Below are 19,641 nucleotides of genomic sequence, written 5' to 3' on the forward strand. Positions count from 1 at the left end.
TAATATTTGATCATCCGATCATCATTTAATGTGGCTAGCTTTATTATAATAGACATGCGTAATTATAATATATACATCAAAACAGACAAAAAAAACAGTAACGACAATAACAACAATTTACAAGCACACCCCCGTGTGGAATCCGACCTGGTTCCATACCCACGTTCTGGGGCTCTGGTAGTTATATCTCGGACAGTCATTGGATGGTGCAGTCTCTTCGACCGTTACAAGAGTTGCTTCTCCTGTGTCCTTAAAGACATTGTCAACTTTGGAGAATCTTCTCTAGGTCCCTGGTCCCTTGGAATGGCGGCGTCTTCCTATCCAGGTAACCTGAGTTGATAAACCTCGGTTAGTAGCGTTCAAATCGTCAGTACTCTCGCCTAGTCTTGGGTCTTGATTGGCAGAGCCTTTTTCTTGTCAGCCCTGTAGGAGCGGGTCTGATGTGGGCGCTTGTCTGAGGCCTCCTCTCAGTTAGGCAGTTACTGAACATGTTAAAGAACTTGATGGTATTCATACAAGGGCACTTTAATAAATGGCTACCAAATTTGGTCATCTCTTTGCCACTATCTTAAGAGCATCATTAGATTGGAAAGAAAACATCGATCTTTAAAAAATGGCATATGGACAACCTTTCAACCGCCTGGGAACAAAATCTCCAAGTAAATTAAATGTTTGCTCTCACACCTTCTATTAACTGGATGAATCATAGACCAAAGCAGAGAGAGAAGCCTTGGCCTGCACACCCCTCAGTTAGTCGGGTGTGATGTGTAGTACAGGGGTTGCCTAAAAGAATGAGGAGAATACTAATTCACAAAATATGGGTTTATTAAAAAAAACTCAAAACAAATTAAGATTTATTAGAATGCATTAGGAAAATGACAATATAGAGATTCGTCCGAAGTACCTTGATTTCTGCTGGCTTGTAATAACGCCGCGAGTGGTCCTCCAATCCTGTTCTGTATCCATCTCTTAAGAAGCGTTTCAATCCATGTTTTCCTTTCAGTTTGCGAACAACTTTCTCAAGAGTTTGTTCAAACAAGGCATCATCATCCACTGCAAATGCAGGGTAACTTATACATGGCAGTAGAGCAGCATCTGTATTCTGGAAAAATATTATAGAATATGATTAATCATCTTGCTGCGGTTGCCTAGCAACAAAATATTCTATCGGATTCAAATTTACACACAATATATTAAATAATGGTCATAAATTTATATATAATTATTCATTTGAATGACAAACCATGGTTCTACAAAACCACACTGACAGTTATATTGAAATAAACAAGAAACAACTTGGGACCATTGGACCAAAATGAGTTTTATATCAAGTGTAAATTAGGGATCACGCTTTACAAATGAGAAATTAAAGTTCTGAATTGACATTTAAGTTATGAAATACTGCACAAATATCAGTCAATTAGGTTTTAGAAGGTCATTTTGTTTAAGTATGAGAAGTTAAATAAACACTGCAATCTTTGAAATCCCAAGATAAAAACATTTTTTTCTATTTCTCACCAATTTGGTGCCTTGCCCAAGTCACCATGATTTATGTGTGAGCCTTGACAGAGTGTGTCAGCACACCACTTGACTACTGGCAGCATCACAGTGAAGCCGGAGTCAGCCCTCAGCTGGCATCTACACTTGTTCACCAGCAGAGGTTATTGAATAGTGATCATGAGTGCAAACTCTGGCTTATTTTTCCCTCTCTAAGTCAGAACACTGAGGCTAATGGTAGCATCCTGACTGCTACTCTAGAGATTAAACCTGGAACCTTTCCTGTCTGTATGTCTCCGTTAGTCTATGAATAAATTTGCTAAGTCATTGCGGAAATCATAAATTATCGTGTACACAGGAAAACAGAGGGCATAAAACAGCAATGTTAACATGGAGCTCTGATGATATCATAAACCATGAAATTAAACTCGAACAGTTTATAAATGACATTAAAACCTTGAAATTAAGTTATAGCCTTAGACTCTCTGTTGTTAGTCTTTACAGTATATACTAATGGTTCTCCTGTAGTGTTGCTCATAGTGAATCAGAGGATACACTGGTTTATAACAATAGCAATGTGTATATTATAAAATATAGTGAATCCTTCCTGTGTTGACTGTGGAATTGTATGGATTGAGGTGTTACTCGTAGTCTGTTAGTGGAGCAGGCACATTGAAAATATGTAATCGAGGAAACGAGTCAGCAGGGATGGCCAAGGTTGGAAATAAGCAAAAGCACAAAAATAAGTGAAGGAGAAATCAACATGATCACTGAAAAAACTTGGCAAAACATTGTTTCACACAAGTTGGAGACAATTGTGCTATGCATGGTAAAAGTGGCATGACATAGGTGAAAGAGTATGTAATGAAGAAATAAAGGACCTATAGTTATACGGTTTTATGTAACTAGTACTACAGCATTACCAATCTTTTGGAAGGTTACCAGAAAAAAACCATCCCGTGTATGTGTTATTTTTTGATCTTACATAGTTACCTGAGGGTATTGCATTTTGAGCAACCATACCTAGACATACAGACCTTGAAGGTCCAGATTCAATCTCTAGTCTGTGCCAAGCTGGTTGATCTCTGCGGGGTCAGCTGTGGAAGGTGTAGCCGTCGGCGCAGGCTTCATGGATTTTTTTTTTAGATTATGAACATATACCCTTACTAAAAACTGGACAGACTGTTTGGGGGGAAGCAGGGGAAAACCACTCAAGCTGAAGGTGGCTGACGTAACCAGATTGCATTCGTATGGTAACGGACTGTCCTTGGGAACATTGGCCCGAGAGGTCCACTCCCAAGCCGTGAATAATGAGGCTGGCGACTCATTGTTTCTGGAGAAGATGAGCTCGTTAAGTTATTGGCTGGGAGATCGAAACGAGATCTAAACCATCCAAACCTGGGAGGAAGCCTGGAAACCATTTCCCTGAGGCCATGTGTCCATTAAAACCACAGATAGCGGTTTGTGTATTGGAGGGGTATATCAGAGAGCAGTTTGGATAGCTCTCACTCTCTCTCTCCTGCCCTCCACACAACGGAACATCAAGGGGAGCTGAGCCTTGCTCTTCCAACCAAGACGGACTTCGACTCAGACTGGGATTCGCATGCCGCAAGGCCAGTACGGAACCGGGTAGCCGAGACGGACGGGAGGAAGCTACAAGCAAGATCAAGGGCAATCTAGGTGAGCATTGCCAAGCCTACACACCCACAAGATCACTTGGCTGTGTGAGGGGGTGCCTGTATGGTCCTACCAAACCAGAGGGAGTTTAGCGTTGGAAGGGTCCTGTGATAGTTTAGTTCACGGGAGGGTATTTTTAGGCCGTGGTAAGTCAGCACGACAGGGGCTTGTTGGACAAGTCAGGGCTGTACTGTTTTAAACTGTACTGTTGTGTTCACACCGCTTGTACTGTATGCGAGTGGAGTGGTTTTGTCAACCTTAATAAACACTGTACGGGTGAGCCCGAAAACGCCGTCCGTGTTCAAATCTGTCCTCAGTAATCCCTATTGTCCAGAACTTGTAGTAAGGGGGTTTGCGTGCTCGCTACGGGCGGGGCGAAACCACTTACAATAATTGGCGATTGTGGCAGGGGCCATAGGAAATTGGCCACCGCAAAAACCGGTTTCAGAGGTGCGGGTGGGGGAAGGGGGAGGTGTAGCTGTCTCTGGACTTGTACCTCAGTATCACTCATTGCTTTCAAAAGTGGGTGGGTGGGGCAGGGTTAGAGGATGAATAAAAAACAATTCCACAGGTACCTATCAGGATCCAATTTGTATTAACTGTGAAAATTTACTGTACCAACCATACACAGTTTTATTGCTTACTTTACTGAGTAACCAGGAAATCTGTGCAACATTTTTTTATTCATTCACGGGATGTGAGCGTTGCTGGCAAGGCCAGCATTTATTGCCCTCCTGAATGTGGTGGTCAGCCACCTTCTTGAACCGTTGCAGTTCATGTGGTGAAGGTACTCCCACAGTGCTGTTCGGGAGGGAGTTCCAGGATTCTGACCTAGCAACGATGAAGGAAGAGAGATATATTTCCAAGTCAGGATGGTGTGTGACTTGGAGGGGAACCTGGAGGTGGTGGTGTTTCCATGCGCCTGCTGCCCTTGTCCCACTAGGTGATAGCGAGCGTGGGTTTGGGAGGTGCTGTCTAAGAAGCCTTGGTGAGTTGCTACAGTGCATCTTGTAGATGGTACACACTACTCATGTTGGGCCGATGGTGGAGGGAGTGAATGTTTATGGTGGTGGATGGGATAGCGATCAAGTGGGCTGCTTTGTCCTGGATGGTGTCGAGCTTCTTGAGTGTTGTTGCAGCTGCACCCATCCAGGCAAGTGGAGAGTATTCCACCACACTCCTGACTTGTGCCTTTTAGGTGGTGGAAAGACTTTGGGGAGTCAGGAGGAGGTGAGTCACTTGCTGCAGAATACCCAGCTTCTGACCTGCTCTTTTAGCCACAGTATTTATGTGGCTGGTCTAGTTAAGTTTCTGGTCAATGGTAACTCCTAGGATGTTGATGGTGCAGGATTCAACGATGGTAATGCCATTCAATCTCAAGGTGAGGTGGTTAGACTTGCTCTTGTTGGAGATGGTCATTGTCTGGCACTTGTGTGGCGCGAATGTTACTTGCCACTTATCAGCCCAAGCCTGGATGTTGACCAGGCCTTGCGGCATGTCGGCACGGACTGCTTCATTATCTGAAGAATTTCAAATGGAACTGAAAACTGTTCAATCATGAGTGAACATCTCCACTTCTGACCTTATGATGCGGGGGGGGGGGGGGGGGGGGGAGGTCATTGATGAAGCAGCTAAAGATGGTTGGGCTGAGGACACTGCCCTGAGGAACTCCTGCAGCAATGACAGTGAAACATAGAAGATAGGAGCAGGAGTAGGCCATTCGGCCCTTCGAGCCTGCTCCGCCATTCAATGAGATCATGGCTGATCATCCAAATTCAGTACCCTGTCCCTGCCTTCTCCCCATATCCCTTGATCCCTTTAGCCTTAAGAAATATATCCAACTCTTTCTTGAATATATTTAATGAACTGGCCTCCACCGCTCTCTGTGGCAGAGAATTCCACAGGTTCACCACTCTCTGGGTGAAGAAATTCCTCCTCATTTCAGTCCTAAATGGCTTACCCCTTATCCTTAGACTATGACCCCCTGGTTCTGGACTCCCCGGCCATCAGAAACATCCTTCCTGCATCTAGTCTGTCCAGGCCTGACAGAATTTTATAGGTTTCGATGAGATCCCCTCTCAATCTTCTAAACTCCAGTGAGTATAAGCCCAATCGACACAATCTCTCCTCATATGTCATTCCTGCCATCCCAGGTATCAGCCTGGTGAATCTTCACTGCACTCCCTCCATGGCAAGAACGTCCTTCCTCAGGTAAGGCGACCAAAACTGCACACAATACTCAAGGTGCGGTCTCACCAAGGCCCTGTACATCTGTAGCAAGACATCCTGTACTCGAACCCTCTTCCTACGAAGGCCAACATACCATTTGCCTTCTTAACCGCCTGCTGCACCTGCATGCTTACCTTCAGCGACTGGTGCACAAGAACGCCCAGGTCTCTTTGCACTTCCCCTTCTCCCAATCTATTGCCATTCAAATAATAATCTGCCTTCCTGTTTTTGCCACCAAAGTGGATAACCTCACATTTATCCACATTATAGTGCATTTGCCATGTTTCTGCCCAATCACCCAACCTGTCCAAATCGTACTGGAGTTTCACGACATCCTCCTCACAGCATACCCTCCCACCCAGCTTTGTGTTGTCTGCAAATTTGGAGATATTACATCCAATTCACTCGTCCAGATCATTAATATATATTGTGAACAGCTGGGGTCCTAGGACCGATCCTTGCGGTACCCCACTAGTCACTGCCTGCCACTCAGAAAACGACCCATTTATTCCAACTCTTTGCTTTCTGTCCGCCAACCAGTTCTCTATCCAAGTCAATACCTTGCCCCCAATCCCATGTGCCTTAATTTTGCACGCTAATCTCTTATGCGGGACCTTATCGAAAGCCTTCTGAAAGTCCAAATACACCACATCCACTGGTTCTCCCTTATCTATTTTACCAGTTACATCCTCAAAAAATTCCAGTAGATTAGTCAAGCATGATTTACCTTTTGTAAATCCATGTTGACTTCGTCCGATCCTGTCACTGCTTTCCAAGTGCTCTGCTATTACATCTTTTATAATGGACTCTAGCATTTTCCCCACTACCGATGTCAGGCTTACCAGTCTATAATTCCCCGCTTTTTCTCTACCACCTTTTTTGAATAGTGGGGTAACATTAGCTACCCTCCAATCCATGGGTACTGTTCCAGAGTCTATCGAGTTCTGGAAGATGACCAGCAATGCATCTACTATTTCTAGGGCCACTTCCTTAAGTACCCTGGGATATAGACTATCAGGCCCTGGGGATTTATCAGCCTTCAGTCCCATCAATTTTCCTAACACCATTTCCCTACAAATACTGATTTCTTTCAGTTCCACCCTTTCATCAGACCCTATGTTCCCCGGCATCTCTGGGAGGTTATTTGTGTCCTCCTTTGTGAAGACAGAACCAAAATATGTATTCAGTTGGTCTGCCATTTCTTTGTTCCCCATTATAAATTCCCCTGATTCTGACTGCAAGGGACCTACGTTTGACTTCACCAATCTTTTTCTCTTCACATATCTATAAAAGCTTTTACAGTCAGTTTTTATGTTCCCTGCAAGCTTACTCTCATATTCTATTTTCCCTTTCTTAATTAATCCCTTTGTCCTCCTTTGTTGAATCCTAAACTGCTCCCAATCCTCAGGATTATTGCTTTTTCTGGCCAATTTATATGTCCTCTCCTTGGATCTTATGCTATCCCTAATTTCCCTTGTTAGCCACGGTTGAGTCACCTTTTTTGTTTTATTTTTATGCCAAACTGGGATGAACAAATTCTGTTGCTCATCCATTTGGTCTTTGAATGTTTGCCATTGCCTATTCACCGTCAACCCTTTGAGTAACATTCCCTAATCAATCCTACCCAACTTGCTCCTCAGACCATCGTAGTTTCCTTTATTTAAATTGAGGACCTAGTCTCTGAGTCAACTACTTCATTCTCCATCTTAATGAAGAATTCGATCATATTATGATCGCTCCGACCCAAGGGGCCTCGTACAACAAGATTGCTAATTAATCCTTTCTCGTTACATAATACCCAGTCTAAGATGGCCTGATCTCTGGTTGGTTCCTCGACATATTGGTCCAGGAAACCATCCCGTAAACACTCCAGGAATTCCTCCTCCACAGTATTGTTACTCATTTGGTTGGCCCAATCTATATGTAGGTTAAAGTCACCCATGATGACTGCTGTGCCCTTATTGCACGCTTCTTCAATTTCCCTTTTAATGCCATCCCCAACCTCCGCCTTACTGTTTGGAGGTCTATATACCACTCCCACTAATGTTTTTTTCCCCTTAGTATTTCTCAATTCTACCCATACAGATTCCACATCATCAGAGCTAATATCCTTCATTACAATTGTGTTAATCCCTTCTTTAACCAGTAATGCTACCCCACCTCCCTTTCCTTTTTGCCTATCTTTCCTGAATATCGAATACCCCTGGATGTTGAGTTCCCAGTCTTGGCCATCCTTGAGCCACGTTTCCGTAATCCCAACCAAATCATATTCGTTTACCTCTATTTGCGCAGCCAATTCATCCACCTTATTACAAATGCTCCTCGCATTAAGACACAAAGCCTTCAGGCTTGTTTTTTTAACGCTCTTGGACCTATTAGAATTATTATTTACTGTGGCCACGTTTGATTTAAACCGTTGATTTCTCTGACTGCCACTTTTGTTTTTCTCCTTCCTATCTTTTGCTTTTATCATTGTTTCCCTTTCCTCTGTCTCCCTGCTCAGGTTCCCAAACCCCTGCCATTTTAGTTTAAACCCTCCCCCACAGCACTAGCAAACACTCCCCCGAGGACATCAGTTCCAGCCCTGCCCAGGTGCAAACCGTCCGGTTTGAACTGGTCCCACCTCCCCCAGAACCGGTTCCAATGTCCCAGGAATCCCTCCCCCTGGCACCATTCCTCTAGCCACGTATTCATCTGAAGTATCCTTCTATTTCTACTCTGACTAGCACGTGGCACTGGTAGCAATCCTGAGATTACTACCTTTGAGGTCGTGTTTTTTAATTTATCTCCTAACTCCCTATATTCCGCTTTTAGGACCTCATCCTGCTTTTTACCTATATCGTTGGTGCCTATATGCACCACGACAACTGGCTGTTCACCCTCCCTTTCCAAGATGTTCTGCAGCCGCTCGGAGACATCCTTGACCCTTGCACCAGGGAGGCAACACACCATACTGGAGTCTCGTTTGCGGCCGCAGAAACACCTATCTATTCCCCTTACAATAGAATCCCCTATTACTATAGCTCTACCCCTCTTTTTCCTCCCATTCTGTGCAGCAGAGCCACCCCTGGTGCCAGGAAGTTGGCTGCTGCTGCCTTCCTCTGATAAACCATCCCCCCCCAACAGTACCCAAAGTGGTGTAGCTGTTGGAGAGGGGGGATGGCCACAGGGGACCCCTGCACTACCTGCCTGCGCCTAGTACTCTGCCTGTTGGTCACCTGTTCCCTTTCTTCCTGTCCAACCTCTACCTGCGGTGTGTCCAACTCCGTAAACGTGCTACTCACGATGTCCTGAGCATCGTGAATGCTCCAGTATGCATCCAATCGCAGCTCCAGTGCCGCAATGCGGTCTGTCAGTAGCTGCAGCTGGATGCACTTCCTACACCTGTAGTTGTCAGGGACACAGGAAGTGTCCCTGAGTTCCCACATATCGCAGGAGGAGCATATCACGTGGCCCGGCTGTCCTGCCATGACTTACCCTTTAATTAATTGAATTTAAATTAAATCAATCAATCCCACTATTACACTACAGTTAACTGGTTTACCAACAGTCCCTGCTACACCAGAGAGACCTTAGAAACTATAAACCAGAGTTAAAGTTTAAAAAAAGAGAAATACTCACCAACCAATCACTTACCTGCTTCCTGGTGACGTCACACTTTGATTACTTTTTACCTCTCTCCCCCGCTGTTGAATTGGTACGCCTCGCTGCCGGTTTTATACTCCGCCGCTGCTCAGTGTTCCCCACGCAGTTCCGCTCTGGTCGGGCCTCGCTGCCGGTTTTATACTCCGCCGCTGCTCAGTGTTCCCCACGCATGTCCTAAGAATATAGTCTGACCTCTATATATCCTCTATATCTAATAATGGTGGTGCTGCTTCCGATGCCAGTTTAATGTCTATCAGTTATTATGTGACACCTATCCCATTTTCAATCATTTGGGCAATTTGATCCAAATTTTCAAAGCTCTGTGGATTTACAACACCGCTTTAATAGCCTCTCACCACTTTCAAACACTATGATCATAATGTGAGTTCAGTCATGGTTCATTACCCCTGATGCAAACACTAATTAATGTCCATCGTAAAGGGCCAGTTATTATAATCCACAGATACTTTTGTAAATAAATACTTTTCAGTCCGTAAGGGTGACCCCGAGCTTCCGGTCGCCTGTCACTTTAATTCACCGCTCCATTCCCACTCGGACCTCACCGTCCTTGGCCTCTTGCATTGTTCCACGGAAGCTCAACGTAAACTCGAGGAACAGCACCTCATCTTCCGATTAGGCACTTTGCAGCCTTCCGGACTCAATATCGAGTTCAACAATTTCAGATCATAACCTCGGCCCCTATTACATTTTTACTTATATTTTTTTTCCACCCCTTTGTTTTGGGTTTTACCTTCCCCACCCCCGCTTTCCTTTTTTTTCTCTCTCCCACATGGCAGCTGTCTCTCTTTCTGCCAGTACACTTCACACCTAATCTGAGCCGTCTTTTGTCTCCACTGTCCTATTACCATCTCGTCTGGTTTTGAATATCTCTTAATGTCTCTTTACTTCTTTTGTTCTATCGCAGCCCTGCCTTCGATCTATTTCATTTCCTTTCCAGTTTTGAAAAAGGGTTCACCCGAAACGTCGACTCTAATTTCTCTCCACGGATGTTGCCTGGCCTGCTGAGTTTTTCCAGCATTTTCTGTTATTTCGGATTTCCAGCATCTGCAGTATTTTGCTATCGAACATAACAGGCTACTTGGATATAAAAAAAGGTCCGCTTCATCCCCATCATTTGAGGAACCTAACGAATCAACAATAAATTAGGAAGAGTGTGTGTCCACACTACATCACTGCTTTAAGTGAATTTTGCCTCTGGAAAATATGAACTTGTTGGTTAGGCGGGGATGTAGACTCCATCTTCTTGCTACATCATGGGGATCAAGTCACATTTACCTCTGCACTGACAGAAAACAGATGCAGAACCCCCGCCACATTAAAAAAAGGTCAAATCAACAGGAACTGGAGTCTTCCCACTCTCTTCCCAGACCTACCCACTGTACAATGAAACAATTATTAAAACAAACTACATTTTGTTGAACACTTATCTTTGTTTCTGTGGCTCTGTGTAACTATGGAGCCAATATGTAACTAATGCAGTTTAGAGAAAACAGTGGAGCACATGTAAAAGAAAACTTTTCTAAAAAGAGGAAAAATACATCCAAAATTATAGTCTCATTAATTGAGATAATTTTTTTTACCCTCATCACTCTTGAAATAGCCTAGTTCAAGCCACTTTAGGTCCATAAATTGGTTCGTCACACTTCTCTAACCACTACATCACTTTTCATAACACTATTATGCTATTGAAATCGGTTCCGAAGCACTTAGATAAATGCTCCCAGAGATCTCAGAGGAACTCGCATATAAGTAAATAATGTTGCTGCTAAAATAAGCAAGCTCTATACAACTAAAAAGCACTGCTGAGTTTTGCAGACCAGGATCAGCAAACCTTTGGAAACTTAACACTGTAAGAATAAGCACAAATGTACAGCATCAAAGAAACAACTTTGTGTCAGTGAAAATGCCGAGTTTTGTGTATGCAGCTCAGGAGTAATCAATCAAACTCTTAATAGATCCATTATTTTGCTGAAGTGCTAACTGCAAATGAAACTTGCTGCTCCACAGGTACCAACAACAGCCAATACCTATTGATTAGAAAAATCTGATGGTGGATTCGTAAATCAGCACTTTCTTTCAAGTCCTCCAAACCAATATAGATTTCAAAATAACAAAATCATTAGCTATGTAGAATGATGTTCGCATTTCCTTTTCCTTTTGTAAGGATGTGCTAATTGTCTCCAGAACTACTTACATGAGACCTCGATTCTCGTGGAAGCAGTGAACACAAGGTTTGTCTGTTCCGATTGTGAGCATCAAAATCAACAAAGATGACTGACCAAGAACACCCCTGTAAATAAAGTCAAAAGGGATCATATATTTTAGCCACATTTTATATATACATATATACACACATAGGTACAAGGAAGTATTTCTTTTTCATCAAACTACTAGGATATCAAACATGACAACAACAACTTGCATTTGAACAGCACCTTTAACGTCCCAAGGTGCTTCACAGGAGTGATTATCAGACAAAAATATGACACCAAGCCACATAATGACAATTTTACATTTGACATTGTTTAGGTCTTTCTTACAATGAAGCCTTTTAGACTGTATGAGCAAGAACAATCCTAAAATCTATACAATATGTGAACAGAGGAGGTTAGACCGCCTGCTCATTAACACAGGAGAGGAGCAAGGCTGATCCCAGGTGTCAAATGGAAGAGAGAAAAGGAATGGGTGATAAGCCAGGGCTCTTCAGCCCTAAAAAGACATATCTCAACAGAAAGCTTACAGAGATATACGTTACATAGCAGGGTAGAGGAAGTAAACCCAATACTTTGGTATATCAGAGCAGCAGAAATATATTGCAGATTTAAAATTGTAAAGGTTAAATTTAGGACTGATGTATTTCTTTACACGGAGAAGGGTCAATTGCTGGGATATGTTGCAAGGAAGAGCATTTGAAATCAGGATACTGGGCTCATTCAAGAAACAACAAGATGCTGAAATGGGAAAATGTATCAAACTTTACCTGCTTAGAAACGTAACTAAAGATTATGAAGTTAAGTTCAAATTGATGGATACAACATTTGATGAAACTTGTGGGACCACAGGAATATCACCACTGGCCAGGGTTGAATAATGCAAATTTGAATAGAAGGATTATGTTCTTAAGCTTTTAATCTATTGGAGTCAGAGTAATTTCACAAAGTTTTATCTTTTACAAGTACAGGTATTACCTTATTATTCACCTCTCACAGTGGATTAAACAAATTTGAGAGATTTCACGATGCTGCAAATTGTACATCAAATGAAAGGAATTGGCTTAAAGGCTCTCTGTTCCTCTGACTCTGGGTTCTTGTGCATGTCCCTCCCTTTGCCCTACCATTGGCATCTGTACCTTCAGCGCCAAGACCCCATCCTCTGGAATTCCTTTCCGCATCCACCCGACCCCACCCCCAACAACTCCTGCCTCTCCATCTCCTCCTTTAAGAATTTCCTTAAAACACACCACTTTGACCAAAATTTTGGTCACCCCTCCTAATATTTCCTTCCTTGGCTTAGCATCCATTTTTTCCTTTATGCCTCAGCAAAGCACCTTGGAATGTTTTTCTACGTTAAAAGTGCTTTATAAATACAAGTTGTTGAATGGATCTCTGTCATTTTGTAATTTTAAGTAAAAAACAAGGGGGAAATATTTTCTACGCAAACAATGACATTTTTTTTTAAAGAAAATTATAGCAGACTATCTTGCTAGTAGGAGATATCCTTCTTTAATAATTAATTTTCAGCCTCGTTGATACCAGGCATTTCAGATCCCTCTTCAGCTACTCTGGTGAGGTAGATTACATGCGGGGGTTGATCCAGAGGCATCCAACCTCAGAAGAATCACCACAAACTGAAGAAGGCAGGTCTCACTACTGCTAAAAATGTTATGGAAACAAACCTATCGTCTGACAGCCAGGAGCTATTGTAGTACTTCAAAAAAAAACAGTAACAGAGTATTTAGTGCAGAAATTCCAATCCCCAGCCTGCCCCCTCCATTATAATATGGAGAGCTCATGATATGTTTAGCTTTATAAACAAAGCTTTTTAAAACACAGCTCTATGTAGACTGAGTTCCCCATTTTTTAAATTTTATATAAAAATATTTGAACATGTGTCAGCCTTGCACTGCAGCCAGGACATGTTCTTCCTTTCTCTCTAAACTGTTGCCTCCTTGACCCTGTTCCATATGTCTGGTGGATCTTTTGATGTTCAAGGACCTCCAATGCCATTCTGCAGTCTGACATGTAGGGCCCCCTACTGTTTCTCTCATGCATGGTCATGGGTTCGGAGTTCAATTCTGGCTTTCCAAAGCCTTGCCCACCATACACCCACCACCACCCATTTGTTATCATTATATTTTGTGGTCACAATTAAAATCACAGCTTGGAATTTATGCAATTTCATCCTTTACATTTTTAACATTAGGTGCCTAGGAGATCCATTTTAGTTTCTTGTGCCTCAGCGACAGGATTTTGAACATAGGAATGTACTTGGATAAGTGAAAATTCACTTTCATATTATTTTCCTCACAGCCTGAGGAATTATGTATTTTAATACTGAAAGTACATTACTTGTGTAAATCTGTTCTGTTATAGAAATGATAAAATCCATTTACTGTACATCAACATACCTATGCAAGATCAGTTTAGTTACTGTGTATGTTTATACTTAGCAACTCCATATCACCTAATTGAGTTTCAATCAAGAAATATGATGTTGCCATCAATTTTGAAATGGGTTTGCTACTAAGGACTGTGTGATAAGGATATGTTTTAATGAAATTGCACAAGTTGACATTTAATATGCTTGTGCCAGCATACACTCAGTGGTATTTGATCTGGGTTTATGCGGATAAGATGTGTTCTTTAATATTTAATTTAGATGTAGCATGAGGCTTGCGCTGTTCCACATGCAAGTGAAATGTAGGTGGAACATCCAACACATCGAAAATATATTAAAATCATTAAATTGGTAATGCTATCATGTTCTCACTCCATTGAAATCAATCATAGGTGACGTAAGAAAACTACTAGGCACTTGGTCTAAGCGTTAAACAAAGCTTTAATCAACTGTTTTACAACATGGAGGTCTAGTTGTGTCCTTCACTAGTTCCTGTTAAGAATGTCCTGTGCAAGCTGGGCCCATGCCCGAGTATTTATACTCACCCTGGACAGCGCCACCCGTAGGCCGCTCAGTATTATTTCATAAGTCTTTCTTTCATGAATGACTGATTCATGTCAATAGGTAATAACTCCTGCTATTCTTACTTCATCCTGTTATTCATAGTTGCTATGATTAAGGTACCGTGATGCCTTAGTCTCTCTCAGCCTGTTACACAATTCAGCTAAAAGAAATGACACTTCCTCTGACTGTGAGCAAAGCCATGGAGGACTCACTAGTTATAGCAAAAGGCAATTATTCTCATTCTGTGCTCCGTGTAATGTTTTTGCGATTACTTTCTCTTAAGCTACTCTTCTAATGTAGGCTCAGTAAATTTTCAGCATTTGGTAAAGATACATTTCAGCTTAAGCATTGGCTTTCTCTTGCTCCAAAGATAACAGAAAATATTGGAGAAATTTACCACTGGTTTGCTGCAGTGGCACAGGGGAATGGGTGGGCTGTTGCCAGTTGTTCACCACTGGATTCAGCCTGAATGAGCAGGCGTGGAGGGTGATGTGGCTAGGAGTAAGGGTCTGAGATTTTGATGGCAGCCAAACAAGATGGCTTTGGTCTTTGTCAATATTGTGTTGCAGAAAAGTTCTGAGTCACTCACAATTTGATATCAAACAAGTAATCTGACAAAAAGTCACGGAATTAGAGCTTGTTGTCAGCATGTATGTGGAAGCTAGCCCCATATCAAGGATTAGGAAGAAGCCAACGATAGAACCTTGGGATAACTTTGGATGCGAACATGCAAGAAGCTATAAATTCAGTTCACAGTTACACAAATTATAACTTCTTCCTTTTTTTAAAGACGATTAGTGTCATCTGTCCATTTGGTGTAATTCTCCTTTTCATCCAAAACTATATTTGATTGCACTGAGGCATAATGGGGTGAAATCTTCCCAGGATTCTGGTTTAATATGCCTGCACAGATTGACATCCTCTATTACTTCATCAAAAATAACATGACCGTACAGCATCCTTTTACATTTCATATGAACCAGATTAGACAAATATAAAATTGAAAACTCCAGTTCTAATATACATGCTTTTATTAGTTTTAAAATATTAAAAGATCATCTGCGTATTACTCAGAAATATTAGGTTTAAACTCAATCTGCAGAAGGGTTATGCAACTGACAGTATAATTGGGTTCATTGCAAGGTTTACAACTGCAGTCATATAATTATTTAAATATTAAAGGCTGAAAACTATACTATTTCGATGTGTTGAAACAAAAGAGAGACAAATATTTTGTATCTTTTTGCAAATTATTTAAACCAAATTAATTTTCTTCATCAAAGACGACACAAAAGTAATTAAAATGCAATTACTCACTTTTATTTGCTTTTGTGTAATTTAATTTTCATAGTAGGGCAAATTCTAGTAATTAATTTTCCATATAAATCAATTAAAAAATTGAGAATGGGATCCTGTATAAACAGTAGACTCCTTGAGAATAATGAAATGCACTGTGTCGTGACACTGGATGCCTTTTTTTCCCACAACTGTTGATGGATTACTGACAGTTACCAATTCCAATATGGAAACTAAAAAGCAATAAATATCATTCAAAATACCTGATTGCCAAAGAGATTAAAGCCATTGATCGCTTCCAGCGCAGCTTTTGCCATTCCAACTGAACTATTAAAAGAAAGGCATGTTTGAAATCTCAGTCCACGCAAAATCAATACAATAAGCATTTTAGAAGCAAGCATTTTTGTGTTGAATGGCACATGGTCAACTTTTTTGCTGATATGGCAAATATAAATGCATTTCAGAGTACTGAACATGAATCATCATGCTCTTATAGCAACATTCAGTTTGAACTTAAAACATTACATTAATAAAACATTACATGTACAAAAACAAACAAAATATTTGTAAAAATGTTCCATTTGATTTGTTTTGTGCAATGTTATATAACAGAATGAGGATTTGCAGAAAGAAATAGAAAGAATGGGCAATTCGCTCTTATTGAGACAACTATGGTGTCCACATCATGTCCCAAAAAACATCGTTTTCTTCCAAGTGAAATTTGTTTAAATTGAGCTTTGAAGGCCATTTCTGTAAACCAAATCATCGCGTGAGCTGACAGAAGTGGCAGGTCTCCACTACGAAAAGGGGGGGAAATTAGTCACTAAAATGAAGGTAGCTCCCACACATTATTAGGTTTTGAAATAATACATCTAAGGGAATATCTTATATTTAAATATTTCCTCTAAATTTTCCTTCTTCATTAATTTATAATTTTTGATTTACAAGTACGGGAAACTTTCGATTAACCGGCCCCTAAATAACCGGAAATGTCGGTTAACCGGCAAAATTCAAGAGTAGGTTCAAGTAACTTTTATTACTTTTTTTTACTCCATTTGTTGCTGTGCAAGGGTGTAGCTGCAGCTGTTGCTAAGCGACAGAGACGCTTGCAACTTGTGCCGATTGTTCTGAAGCTGTTGCTAAGCAACAGGGTTTGTTGCTTTATACGGAGCCCTCAGCTCCGCATCTTTTACGATAGCGTTCAGTTATCCGGAATTTTTGATGAACCGGCACCACGTCGGTCCCGTCCGTGCCGGATAAAAGAAAGTTTCCTGTAGTACCATGAGACACCAAAAAGGCAAGAAATGAATGAAAAATGGATAACAGAAAGTCTGTGAGTGATTACATATAGAAAGCTGCTATAAAATCTGTTAACATAACATGATCACTCAGACAGCTATTGGCCAACTACTTACTCACACTTACTACAAAGAAGTGAAAAATATGGGCCCGGAATTTGCGGTGCATAATAACAGTGAACAAACAGCATTCACTGTTACTACCCCTTTGAAACTGACCTCAACTTCAGGATGTAGCGCATGCACATCCTAACGCAGAAATCCTGAAGTTGTGGTCAGTCATTCACTGCGCCGACACTGGCTGCATTGTGCCCGCCCCCACCACCCACCCCCCATAGCCGGCAATCAGTGTAATCTGTGAAATCAGGGAAACTGACAAAAACTTTGGCTCTTCCGCCGTAATACCATTGTTAAATACCCCATTAAAGGTTAGACCCTTTTGGATTAGGTGTAACTGGTGGGGTACCGCAAGGATCAGTGCTTGGGCCTCAGCTATTCACAATCTACATCAATGATTTGGATGAGGGAACCAAATGTAATATATCCAAGTTTGCTGATGATACAAAGCTGGGTGGGAATGAAAGTTGTGAGGAGGATGCAAGGAGGCTTCAAGAGGATATAGACAGGCTAAGTGAGTGGGCAAGAACATGGCAAATGGAATATAATGTGGAGAAATGTGAAGTTATACATTTTGGTAGGAAAAATAGAAAAGCAGAGTTTTTTAAATGGTGAGAGATTGGGAAATGTTGGTGTTCAGAGGGACCTGGGTGTCCTTGTACACAAATCACTGAAAGTTAACATGCAGCTACAGCAAGCAATTAGGAAAGCAAATGGTATGTTGGCCTTTATTACAAGAGGATTTGAGTATGAGTAGATGTCTTACTGCAATTATATAGGGCCCTGGTGAGACCACACCTGGAGTATTGTGTACAGTTTTGGTCTCCTTACCTAAGGAAGGATAGACTTGCCATAGAGGGAGTGCAACGAAGGTTCACCAGACTGGTTCCTGGGATGGGGGGATTGTCCTATGAGGAGAGATTGAGTAGACTAGGCCTATATTCGCTAGAGTTTAAAAGAATGAGCGGTGATCTCATTGAAACATACAAAATTCTTACAGGGCTTCACAGGGTAGATGCAGGGAGGATGTTTCCCCTGGCTGGGGAGTCTGGAAAACAGGGGTCACAGTCTCAGAATAAGGGGTCGACCATTTAGGACTGAGATGAAGAAAAATTTCTTCACTCAGAGGGTGGTGAATCTTTGGAATTCTCTACCCCAGAGGACTGTGGAGGCTTAGTCGTTGAGTATATTCAGGACAGAGATTGATAGATTTTTGAATATTAAGGGAGTCAAGGGATATGGGGATAGTGCAGGAAAGTGGAGATGAGGTAGAAGATCAGCCATGATCGCATTGAATGGTGGAGCAGGCTCGAAGAGCCAAATGGCCTACTCCTGCTCCTATTTCTTACGTTTTTATGTTTTATCAGCGTATTGACTGGTAAACAAACGTTATGGCCTAGAAATTTATCCATTTTAATAAAAATTAAGATTTTTAAGCAACTTTAAAAAAAATTATTTTTTAAGAAGTTTGTTCATCTTTATTTCAGATTTATCTTTTCCCCATGTGAGAGACCGAATCTTTGTTTCGCTCTCTATAAAATTTTTAAAAAGTTGGAATCAATCCCCTCTACTGTGGTTGACACGGTCCTTGACCGCGTCCGTTCTATCTCCCGTACTTCTGCCCTCACCCCTACCCCTCCCTCCCGGAACCACAATAGAGTTCCCCTGTTTCCCCATCTAGAGCCATCCTTTGTTCCTTAACCTGTCCCATTTCCACCTACCCTTGCCTTGAATATCTCTTAATGTCTCTCAATGTCTCTTAATCTTTCCTGCTTTCTAGCCTATCACTGACCTTCCCTTTTGTTCTTTCATCCCCTCCCCCTTTTCCCAGCCCCCAAACTTGCTTTCCATTTCCTGCTTTTTTTCCAGTTCTGACGAAAGGTCATCGACCTGAAACGTTAACTCTGTTTCTCTCTCCACTGATGCTGCCTGGCCTGCTGTGTTTTTCCAGCATTTCCTGTTGTTATTTCGGATTTCCAGCATCCGCAGTATTTTGCTATCGAGCTTATTCACTTCCTGGTTCTCGGTCTGTGAGAATTCTGCATTATGATTGGCAGCTTAGGCAGCGCGTTGACGTCACAGCAGTTCGCGCTGTAGGATTCCCAATAAACGACGCTGATTTCAATTGCACGACAGAAAAGCCAAATTTCTCGCCACAGAGATCGCGAGATCTTTGTGAGAAGCCAGTGGCGAACACCTTTGCTTTGCTGCTGACTGCAAATTATGGGCCATTATCCTGGCTTCTTCACCTCCTCATTGCCAGAGTTTTAAACAGATAAAAATGGCATTGCAAACTGCTATCACTTATAAATGTAACAATTTTACTGCTAATTACACTTTGTTTAATTATGCATTTTAAGTAACTAAATCCTACTTCTTGATGTAGGTTAAATAAATGTGATTAATCAATTTTTTTCTGAACTCTTTATTTTGGGGAGTATTATGGATTTCATCAAATATTAAACTACGGGAAATGTACCTTTAAATATATTTATGATTTTCACTAAGCTATTCCTGTCACATTAACCCACAGTTCCTCTCACTCAACCTATGAAGCTTTATCTTGTACCATAACCTGGATTAACAGTCTGCTTCTCGATGACACATTGAAAATCAGGATCTCCTTGTGCAAGAAAAAAATCAAAGGAGCAACCTACATTCCATCAATAGCACAGCAGAG

At 41.6% G+C, this 19,641-nt stretch overlaps 1 protein-coding gene across 3 annotated transcripts in view; it reads right to left on the bottom strand.

Moving 5' to 3' along the window:
- The window catches only part of phkb (phosphorylase kinase, beta), a 337,093-nt gene that overhangs the window by 186,299 nt on the left and 131,153 nt on the right, over positions 1–19,641 (bottom strand). For all 3 annotated transcript variants that reach the window (XM_085991512.1, XM_085991511.1, XM_085991510.1), the window contains 3 exons: positions 15,810–15,873; positions 11,264–11,359; positions 905–1,102 (listed from right to left, as the gene is read on the bottom strand). In XM_085991512.1, the coding sequence (XP_085847638.1) occupies positions 905–1,102; positions 11,264–11,359; positions 15,810–15,873 (358 nt within the window). The remainder of the gene's footprint in view (positions 1–904; positions 1,103–11,263; positions 11,360–15,809; positions 15,874–19,641) is intronic.

This window comes from Somniosus microcephalus, chromosome 6, assembly GCF_052327205.1.
Source record: "Somniosus microcephalus isolate GS21.2 chromosome 6, FLI_Smic_1.0, whole genome shotgun sequence".
Taxonomy (NCBI): domain Eukaryota; kingdom Metazoa; phylum Chordata; class Chondrichthyes; order Squaliformes; family Somniosidae; genus Somniosus; species Somniosus microcephalus.